Source organism: Petaurus breviceps, unplaced genomic scaffold (genome assembly GCF_028583685.1).
Source record: "Petaurus breviceps papuanus isolate PSGF00001 unplaced genomic scaffold, PetGlider_PUasm1.0 38, whole genome shotgun sequence".
Taxonomy (NCBI): domain Eukaryota; kingdom Metazoa; phylum Chordata; class Mammalia; order Diprotodontia; family Petauridae; genus Petaurus; species Petaurus breviceps.
This window is the reverse complement of record NW_027186304.1, coordinates 105,329,955-105,341,684: the sequence shown is the minus strand read 5'-3', so window position 1 is coordinate 105,341,684 and position 11,730 is coordinate 105,329,955. Positions and strand designations below refer to the sequence as shown.

The window sequence follows — 11,730 nt, the reverse complement described above, 5'->3', positions numbered from 1 at the left end:
CTATATTCTACTTTGAAAGTGAAAATTATTTTTGTCCTTCTAAGAAAATGATAATACTAAAAGAAAAACTGAAATAATTCATATCATTGGTAGTATCTGCTACACATCAAGCTCTAAGCATTTTCTCTGGCTGTCCCCATACCTGCAATGCTCTTTCATCCATGGCTTCCTTTAAGTTTCAACTAAAATCCCACCTTGTACAGGAAATCTTCGCCAAACATTAATTCCTAGGCGTTCTCTCTTTTAAATTATTTCCTAGTGCTTTGTCTATATTTGTTTGCATGTTGTCTCCCCCATTAGATTTTAACTTTCTTTGGTAGGGGAAAGGGATTGTCTTTTGCCTCTTTTTATAAATGTGTGCTTAGCACAGTGCCTGACACATAGCGGGCCTTTAATAAATGTTGATTGATTGATTGATTAAACTCCTAAATTGTGTGAAAACAATTTATGCTACGACAAATTTCCTTTGCCTAATGGCATTTTTAGATTTTACTTTTTGGGGTCAATCACAAGTGCGTACAGAAAATTTTAATAAATTCATAATCCTTAAATCCTTATACCTTGAAACTGTAACACAATTAATAAAAAAATTATTTTTTAGAAAAGGAAGGAGACAATTTAGGAGAAAGCAAACTGAAACTGGGAATTTATTTAAAAAAAACTTCTATGGTATAAAAACTCAGTTCAATTACTTATCTCTCCTACAAACAGTCTGCAAAATCCAAATAGCCTTATAAGATCTTACTTTTTCATAGAGATTAAATTAAATTACATACAATACATTGACACTGTCAGTAGAGACCTCATACATTTTTATATGTGTTCCAAATTGTTTTTGAGTTGGTTTTCAATTAACCAGAAAATCATTGTAACCTTTGTTTCTGGGAAAGCAAATAAATGCATTATTCAGAAAAACACAGCAAGTGAAAACTATAATCCAATTCCTAAAAATTTAGGGCAAGTGGACTGAATGCATGATATCTTTAAACTAAAAAACCCCATGTATAATTCTTTCTAAAATTAATTTAACAAAAAAAATTTTTTTAAGTAATGGTAGTTAAAAAAAAAAAGAAAAAGATCTCCTTGCCAAATACAAAATTCTACCATAAACATTGGAAATGTTCACCATAATAATCCCACCTAAATGAATACTAAAAGGTATGAACATTATACTTTTATAATCCATCAAGTTGATGATGAATACCCATCCTGACATGGGGGCAGAAAGTGCTCAATAATGAAAATCTCTTTGTCAAAGGCTTTTAGGGAATGCCACTTCCTTTTCCCTTTCCTTCAGGTTATAGTAACCTTCTACCTTCCCTTCACCATTTCTGCAGCCCCTTACCTTCTGCCCTGTTTCCTTTCTCTCTTTTTATCTGCTCTGGCTTCCAGAATCAGAGAGGAAAAACTTAGTTCTCACTGCCAAGGATGCATCGAGCTTGAGGAATGGAGGACAAAAGATGTCTTCAGGCTGTAAAAGTTGACATTCAGGGCTTTCACACTGAATGATGTGACAAATGGTAGTTAAGTTTTTAAATTTTCCTACATGACAGTTTTACTTTTGTGGAATATCCTGGAAACTTAACTACCACTCAAAAATCGCTTTGAGGAGAAATAAATAACTTCTATTTGCATAAAGCTTTACAGTTTATAAAGCATCTTGAATACACATTTGAACCTTAAAACAGCCCCAAGAAGTAGAGAATGAAAACACTGAGGCTACAACCATATTCTACTCTTTGTTCAATATAGCTTCAACTTTTTATGAAAGTTTTAATTGCCTTTGATATCCTCTAATAATGAAAACAATGTTAGCAAAAATCCTAGAACCTAAAATGAAAATCTAGGATAGCAAAGACTAGAATTCAGTGAGATTCTTAGGGGATGTAGCATTAGAGTTTTCCACACACTAATTTCATTGAAATCTTATTTTTTCTTAGCCATTTGATATAAAAATACAAAATCTACATTTTAGTATTTCCCAAAACATTCTGTAAACCACAAAACAGGGAAGGTACCTGCAGCTAAGTCAGCTATCTAAGTGAATCAGAGGAGCCTATTTATAGATTATTGCAATGTAAAACCAGAATTGCCTCAGAATGCTTCCCTTTTGGTAAAACCACACACTGCTTCCATACTATAAGAGACATGTTTTGATTAGCCAATAACGCTCTGCACAAAGCATACTGCACCTTTTACAATGCAGAGATAAAATATTCATTCATTCCTTTGTATGAGAATTTAGGGGGCAGAGAAAAAGAAGAGTAAATAAGGCAGACTTGGATTTAAACTGAGTTACACAGGATAAATATTTATAAGAACAGCTTTATTCTATTTGTAGAAAAACTGACCAAAAAGTCCTCAGGGGTATCAAAAAAATGCACTAATCCTTAAAAAACATCTGAACCAAAAATATAACAATATCATAATTCTTGGCACAGATTAAAGATTATACCCAAGGTCTTATTTTAACATGATCAAAATAGAAATCTATACATATATTTTATACATACACACACTGTATAATATCTTGGCTGGTGTGTGTTGCAGTATTACCATAAATAATTTAAAACCAAGATACAATTCTAAGGAGAAAGGAACAAAGGACATTTCACCAAACTGATTCCCTGAATCTTCTAAATTGTGCTTGCTCACTCACCCAAGTTAAAAAATGTAGTAATCTTCAGAGGGCTTCCTAGTCATTACTGTGAATTAGCAACATTCTAATTTAATTTGAAAACAATTCCTTTTTTAAAATGGGTCTCATATCAAAAGAACTTCACATCAGCCCATGGCAACTTCATAGTTATTCCTCTGTGATGTTTGGACACAAAAGTGTTATGCCAAAGAGAGAGATGAATGATATCCAGAGTAAAAGGCCAAATCTATGACAATCTAGAAAGGTTACTTTATGGGAAGACTAAGTAAGAATTGCTCTCAAAATATTTTGTTGGTTTACAGATGATAATCTAAATTTAATGAAAGGACATTTAGGCTTTGGGCTGTAATTTCATAGCCAGAAAATGTCAGCAGTCCAGTTTTTTAATATTCACTGTAGGCTCTAGTATTCTAGATTTATTCAGAAACTGTTTCCATCTTATATGTCACAAAGACCTTGGGTTTCTAGATTTTTAAAGTACCTCTGTTGCATGATAGTTATATGATTATTAACCAATCAACAAGCATCTGTTAAGTGCCTACAGCATGCCAGGCAGGAGGAATATAAAGACAGAAAATATAATGGTCTCTGCCCTTAAGGAATTTATATTCTATCTACAAATGTATTGTAATTCTCTATTAGACTGACCACAGGCTTCACGATGGTAGGGTCTGGTTTGACATACACTTTATATCTTCTGCCGATCACAGTGTTCTCCAAATATTTTCTAAGTATTTGTAATACAAGTATATGGATGTACAAATACTTCATAAATGTTTATTGAACTCAACTGAAATATGGCTCCTTTAGTTAGACAATGAAGTATTTTATAGTTTAACCCACAGAAAAAGATTATTTATATGATGTTTTAAGGTTTGCAAAGCACTTTTTTCAAAATTCTTGAGTGGTAGATAAGTTTGTAAACCTCAGTACCTATGTGAGATGTCACTATCATTTTGCTTATGATGAAACTGAACATGTTTTCTCAGTTGTAAAGTGAGGGAACTGAACTGTATGACCTCTATGGACATAATTTTTCATTCTATGAGACAGACTCTAAGAAGTTATCCCATTTTTTCCACAGTGCCATAGCTAGTATGTGGGCAGAGCTGGGATCTGAATCCATGTCTTCGGATTCTAAATCAAATGATTTTCTATTATATAAAATAGTAAACATTTTTTATTTTGTTGATCTGAGAAGATCCGCCGGATTAAATCTACCCATCAAAACGCCTCTCATTACTACATAATTATTGGAATTTAAAGGACAAATTTGCTTCTTCCTCACTATATTTGGTAGGATTGGGGAGAGGAAAAGGCTCATAGAACATAGATTTAGAGCTGAAAGGAATTTCAGAAGCTGCCTACGTTGTATATGTTCACTGATTGATCTAGACTAAAGTTCTTAACATGCGATCCATGAATTTGTTCTTAAAATTTTTTTTGGTAACTATTTAAATATAATGTTTCCTTTGTTATCCTGTGTGTTTTGTTTTATGCAGTTATTCTGAGAAAGGGGTCTGTAGTCTTCACCAAACTGCCAGAAGTCTATGATGCAAAAAGGTGAGGTAATCTTGATCTACAACTGTGAAAGACAGCTACTCTGATGAACACAATGACCGAAGACAATTCCAAAGGACTCATCGTGAAAAATGCTATACACCTCTAAAGAAAGAACTGATGAAGTCTGACTGCAGATTAAAGCATGCTTTTTCATTTTCTTGCCTTTTTTTGGTAAAATGGCCAATATGGAACTGTGTTTTGCATGACTTCAACATGTATAATTGGTATATTGCCTGCCTTCTCAATGGGTGGGGAAGGAGGGACTGGAGAAGAGAGAATCTGGAGCTAAAAATTTAAAAATAAGTAAGTTTAAATTAAAAAAATCTTGATCTAGATCAACCTCTTTCTATTGGAGATGAGGAAAATAAGTCTCAGGGAAATTAAATGACTTGCCTCAAGTCTTGTAGATAGTAAGAATCAAAGGTAGAATTTGAATCCAAGTCCTTTCATTCTAAAGACCATACTCTTCCTACTGAATCCTGTGTACAAAAATATCTACAGCCAACCTTCTATTTCAGAAAACCTTAACCTCAACTAAAGTCCTATTTTGATGCCTCGCTATGCAACTCTGCAACTCTGGTTTCTAGGCTATGCTAGTCATGCAGTACTCTTGACTGTCAATTCGTATCAGAATGGAAAGCCTTCAAGGACTGACCCAGTAAACTCCTATCTAAAGCCTAATCTGGCTGAAAACAAAAATTCCCATCACCAAAATTTGGCCACCAGGTGATGAGAAATTTTTTGGCCAGTCACACTAAGGAAAACAGAGAGCTTTTGAAGACCAGAAGAATTAAATAATGTGTCAGTTGAGCCAGTTGGAAAATATGACCTCAAAGCTAATTTTACATGTTGATAAATACTATGGTGCCACCTGGTGATGTCTGTCAAGGTTCAGTCACAGTTGTGGCTTATGATATAATCAGCACAAGAATTATGTTAATAAAATCTTCATAGAGTATACCTACAGCTATTCTATAAGGGCTGTATTTATCTTCAGACAAAAGCCAGCTTTCTGCAGGTATAGAATATCAACAATTGGAAGAAAAACTGCAGCTGAAGGAAAAAAATGAAGATGAAGAATACTTTCATGATGGTTTTTCCAAAGATATAGCCACATTTTTTTTTGGATAAAAATTTAACTTCAAAAAAGAAAACTACTTAATTCTAGATATCTCTAGATTCAGAACTCCAAAATGTACTGCCCTTTGTGGAAGCAGAAAATTTTATACACCATTATTAATCTTCCAAAACCAAATTATATTGAATCCTTGATGGGATTTTATGACATGTCAATCCTCCTAAATTAGAGTTTAAAAATAGAAGCACAGAAGTAGAAGAGGCCGAATGAAATCCAAGCACCATAGGAAATCAGCAGCAATGTCACATGAAGTGGGGCTTAGTTTTCCCCCACAGTCTGATTTTCTTTGTTGTCAGGAGTTGTGCCAGTCCACTGAGTAAGACTAGGAAGATGGTCATACACATGACGATCACATAATGGCTAATGCTGCAAAAAAGACAAAAAAAAAGAAGAATTTAGTCAAGACAGAACGCATGCCAAGAAAAGCTTATGACAAAAACGGAATTATTAACAAAGGACTGAATAGATTTTTTTTTATAAGTTTATGAGACATGCTAGTTGACAATGTATTTTAGATTCTGAACTGTCACTACAGAAGAACATGCTATCCAATAGACTGAGACAATTTAGGCCACGTATACAACCACTGACAAAGAAAATTTAAGAATGTAGAATACTAGCCATGAGAGGAGAGAGATGAGGGAGAGGAGAGAGGGGGAAGTTTCTTAGTTCCATGCACTGAAATTTTCAGTTAGGGAACTTTGGCTTAAAGAGTAAAAGCAGACATCTTTGGGAGTTCTCATCAACAGCTATGCCTTTCATACTATTTTCTTTTCTTTTTTTTTTTTTGGGGGGGGGGAAGGGGAAGCAGATAGAACTGCTCCAAAAGCTAAAATTTAGTTTTCTATTGGCAATCACAATATATATTTCTCATTTTACATTTTATTTGTACTGGCTGCACCAAACCAGCAACTAGCTCTTTGGAATTTATGCTTTCTTATTTGACAGGAGGATCTGCTCCTTGGAATATATCAGTTTCTTTTCCATTATTATCAGTTACTAATAGTTTTTAAATTGTGAATAGGAATTAAAGTAATTAGTAGCTATTCATTTTAATTTTCTTAATCTCTGGCATACTCTTATAATCTCCCTAGTAAATTTTGTTAGCTGGAAGCCAATTTAGGGAAGGAAAACCTGGTGCTTCATTATCTCTTCATTTCTAAGACCTCAGATAAAAGTAGCCTCACTTCACTGAGTCATAGACAAACAAGTAATAAACTCTTATCAATCCACCCTTAGAACCTCATCACACTGTTAGGTCATAGAAGGCAACAATTGTCTCCTTCATGATCTTTTAGAAGGACTTTGTTTTTTTTAATGTCTTTAGTGATTCTGCTTTCATTCATTCATGCATTCACTTATTTATTTGTTAATTTATTCATTTTTGCATCACTGTCATTCCCAATGACACCCCTTCCACCAAACCTTACTAACAAATAAGCATGGTGAAGGAAAACAAATCAACTGACTGATAATATATGAAACACATGGAAAGAATGACTTTTTTTAAGGAACATGGGAAGGATAGGAAAAATATTAAAACCAAAGTAAGCAGCAGAAACCGAGCTGAAAGAGACAACAGAGATCTTCTGGCCCCATTTCTCCAGGGAAAAGGGATATAGCTCTTTCCAAAGTACTCCCTTCCCCATTGAGATGACTGAAACGGTTGGTTCATCAAGCTCACATTTCCCTCTCTGTTACTCCCACCCCCTGGCTCTTAGTTCTGACCTCCAGGGCAAAAGTAGAACATTTCAGGTATGTCTTTTGTGTGACAACAACACAAATACCTGAAGATAATTATCTAAAGGTAACTATGACTAACATGTTCCTCTTCCTTTTTTCTTTCTACTTTACCCAGTCTCTTCTCCTCCAGGCCAAATATCCCCAGTTCTTTCAACATACTTGAATATAGCATGATTTTAAGGCCAAAACATCCTGATTGACTTGCCTTTGGATACTTTCCAGCTTATCAAATCCTACGTAAAAGGTGCAAACCAGATTTAAACAGCACTCTTTTGAATTATGTTGAGTTTGTAGGCTACTGAAATTTCTAGGTCTTTTGAGATGAACTGCTATCTTCTTCTATCTCATACTTGTAAAAATGATTTTCTTTAACCCAAGTGTAACTTTACTTTTAATTATTCCTATTAACTGTAATCAGAAAACATTTATTAAGTACTTGCCATAATCAAGGCCATGTGCTTGTAGGATACAAAGACAAAAAATGGACCATCTTTTGTCTTGAAGAAGCTTCCATTCTACTAGAAACATATACCTTTTCACAAGTAAATAAATGCAAAGTAGATGAAAAGTCACTTCAAAAAGGCTTATAACTTAGGAGAGGTGTGCAGGAAAGCCCTTATATAAGAAGGGATGACTGAGCTGTGCTTTGAAGAAATCTAGGAATCCTATGAGGTGAGGGTGAGAAGACACATTCCAGATGTGGGGGACCACTTGGACAAAGGTAGAAAGAGAGACAAGAGATGGAATATCACGTTCAGAGAATACTTAGCAAAAATCAGCTGACTTGGGGCGGCCAGGTGGCACAGTAAGTAAGAGCGCTGGCCCCAGCGTCGGGAGACCCAGGGTCGGTTCCGGCCTCAGATACTTGGCACCCACACAAAATAACTGGCCATGTGACCTTGAGCAAGTTACTTAACCCCAATTGCTTAAAAAAAAAATCAGCTGACTGGACAGAGATAGTACAAAATGGGAGACATATGAAATAAGATGGTGGGAACCAAACTACATGTGGATTTAAATGTAGATCTGAGGATTCCATGTTTTACCTTGGGGATAAAACTAGGAATAGAGAGCCAATGAGGGTTTTTGAGTGAGTGGATGACCATGACCATATCTGTTTTTTTAGGAATCTGTCAGCTGGTATTGAGGATAGTTTGAGGAAGAGAGAGATTACAAAGAAAGAAACCAAGAAGTTGGCAATTACAATAGTTCAGTTGAGGCCTGAATTATGGTAGAGGTTATGTGAATAGAGAAAAGGCAATGGTAACAAGATGCTAAGGACTTTCACAATCTGGCTTCTATCTCTCCAGCTTTACTTTATGTTATATCATTCCTCTTCATACACTTTCTGTTCTAGTCAAACTGGCCCACTAGCTGTCCCTCATATACCATTTTCTACCTCCTGCCTCCATTCCTTTGCAAAAGTGGTCTCCCATCACCTCTTTACAGACTTTTTTTTTTTTCCCAAAGCAAAGCTGCTATATAAGGTCTTTATTCTTCTGTCACCCAGCCCCCACCCAGTCGCCACTAGCTCTCTTCCTCTTGAATTTATCTTGCATATACTGTGTATTTATTTACTTTATGGATGTATGTTGACTATTATCTCACCTTACCCTGTTAGCTGAATGTAAGCATCTTAAGAGCTAGGCCAATTTTACTTTTGTCTACATGTTCCTAATGCATGGCACGATCCTTTGCATTTAGTAGAAGTTTAATGCATGTTTGTTGAATTGAACTATTAGAATAAACAAAAAGCAGCTAGGCGGAGCAATGCATAAAGTGCCAGGCCTCAAGTCAGAAAGACTCATCTTCCTGAGTTCAAATCTGACCCTAGACACTTATTAGCTATGTGACTCTGAGCAAGTCACTTAATCCTGTCTGCCTTAGTTTCCTCATCTGAAAAAGGATCTGGAGAAGGAAATGGCAAACCACTCCTGTATCTTTGCCAAGAAAACCTCAAATGGAGTCACAAAGAGTCAGACACAACTGAAAAAATGGCTGAATGAAAAAAGAATCAACAAAACTTGGTAGCTGATTAGATATGGGGACTGACAGAACATAAAGAGGCAAGGATTCCTTCAAAGCTGCAAACAGGGGCAACAGGAAGCACAGTGGTACCAATCACCAAAAAGTAGGGAAGTTTAGAAGGGAATGTCATATTAAATTTTATCTAAGATTCTAGATGGACAGGATTTGGGGATCTTAACTCTCACCTTAGTAAGACAGAAGTTATCTCTACTGACTCTGTCATCTGAAAATTTGACAAGCAAGTCATCTTTTTTTTTCATTCAATAACTAAGAAACATTAAATGATGATGAAAATAGGATATATCCTTGGGGGTACTCCAGTAGTGTACTCTACTCTATTGGGTCCATTGAATGACCACTCTTTAGGTCCCATCATTTAGTAAGTTTAAATAAACCTAACTGTATGATCACTTCATCTATATCTCTGCATCTTACCTACAGAAGATGAGAAGCTTTGCCAGATGCAATGCTAAAATCTAGGTAAATGTATTTATATATAGCACTTTTCAGAACTACTTTGTGAAAAAAGGAAATGAAGTTATTCTGAAATGACATGTTCTTGATGAGATCATGTTCATTCTTTGTAATTACTACTATTTCATATTACCTGTTAATAAACTAAATTGATACATACCTAATAGGTATATCAATATCTGGAATAATTACTATAGTAAAATTTTGAAGGTTCCCTGACCTTTTCAGGTCTGAATTTCTAACAGACATAAATATGATTCAGTGTACCCTAGTTAACATGATAGTAAGACCACATTATATGCAGAGGCAAATTTAAAGGCCTCATTAAATTTCTTTTTCTAGGCAAGATAACAGAAGAGGATATGCAGCCCCTAGAGATATTTAAACAATTTCTTCACTGGTGATCTCCAGTTCTGGCTCAATCTAACAGTACAGGAGCTTTCCCTGCTGAGAAGAAACAAAGTATTGTCTTTCCTATATAAAAAAAGAAAAATATACAAGACTCATACAACTGTCATCCAACAAGTCTCTTGAACTTGTAAGGCAAACATCTAGAGCAGGGGTGGGAAACCTGTGACCTCGAGGCCACATGTGGCCTTTGACTGAATCCAAACTTCACAGAACAAAGGATTGGACCTTGAGGACCTGGAGGGCCATATGTGACCATGAGGCTGTGGGTTCCCCACCTCTGATCTAAAGTAAAATCTAGCAGACTAAGAAAAATCCAAGATTATCAAGGCCAATTCAAGTTTTCCTATCTCTAGGCAACCTAGCTGCCTCAACTACTCTATTACTCTAAACTTTTTAAAACTGCACAAGGATCGCAAATAAGCAACTCTATTCTGATTTTGCATATCTACTACTGGGTAACTAAGGTGTTAGGTTGCATACCAAACTGAAGGTCTACAGAGCCATTGTGCTGACTTCACTGTTGTATGCCTATGAAATCCAGACAACATGCCTTACCAGAAAACTGAACCCCTTCCATTTGAATGGTCATAAGAAGATTCTGAAGATTTCTTAACCAGATAAGTTACTAAAGATTTCCTGACCAGATAAGGTACTGGACACCGCGGTTCTCTCTTGAGCTGAACTGCCAGGAATTGAAACTCTACTACAGACAGCACAACTCCAATGGGCTGGCCAAGTAGCCCAAATGCCAAACTCATGCTTACCTACAGGGCTACTTTACAGAGTATTCACACAAAGCAAGCGCTCACACAGCAGTCAGAAGTGGTATAAGGACTCTCTTAAGGTCTCTGAAGAACTTCAGTAGAGGCTGTGAGATGTGGTGGATACTGGCACAGGACCACCCAGGACATGATGTGCTCACATCAAGGAAGGCACTATACTCAGAGTAAAATTGTTATAGCTCAAAGAAAATGTGAGATGTGTAAATCTAGAGACATCTCCATCCCAAATGTTCTAACAGACTACTTGTGCCCAACCTATCATGAAATATGAGCCTTCTGAGAACTCACATTAAACTGATCAGTCATAGTTGACACACTGTACCCTGTTTAACATCATGTCATAGATCCTCTTCAAGTGAAGGCCCAACAAAAACAAACTGAGTAACTAATTCAGTAGCTCTAGCTGTCTTACAGGAGCTCCTCATTGACATCACTGCCAGATAAAAGGAGGCTCAAGTTTCCTGATAAAGATTTTTACTGCCTGAGAACTGAAACAATGCTGTCTTAACTCCACTCTCCTGTATCTTCACCTTAATGGGAAGGGTTCAGGCCCAGACCTGTGATTTCATTAGAACAGGGAGCTCCTAGGTGGGGAAATTTTCCCTACCAATTTAAGATAGCATTTCCTTGGCAACTGATAGTCTTAGAGAGTTGTCTAGTACTGATAGATTAAGTGTTTTGCCCATAGTTACATGATGAATACAAGTCAGAGATGGTACTTAGGCCCAGGTCTTTTAGCTTTGAGGCTGGCTCTTTACCCAATATGTCAAATTGCCTCTCTTTCCTTGATGACATGATTAAAAGATTATTAGATCTAGAAATTTTTCCAGTGAACTTTGCAAAATCTTTATTTTCCTCCATAGACAACATACAATCATTTAGTTGTATCAAGCTTAAATGGCTACTGAATAGGTAATACTATCCACATAAGA

The 11,730-nt window shown here is 35.9% G+C and overlaps 1 protein-coding gene across 3 annotated transcripts in view; it reads right to left on the bottom strand.

Annotated features, from left to right (window-relative positions):
* Window positions 1–617: 617 nt before the first annotated feature.
* The window catches only part of PIGN (phosphatidylinositol glycan anchor biosynthesis class N), a 226,101-nt gene continuing 214,988 nt past the window's right edge, over window positions 618–11,730 (bottom strand). For all 3 annotated transcript variants that reach the window (XM_069100249.1, XM_069100250.1, XM_069100251.1), the window contains one exon: window positions 618–5,726. In XM_069100249.1, coding sequence (XP_068956350.1) covers window positions 5,603–5,726 — 124 coding nt within the window. In that variant the 3' untranslated portion in view covers window positions 618–5,602. The remainder of the gene's footprint in view (window positions 5,727–11,730) is intronic.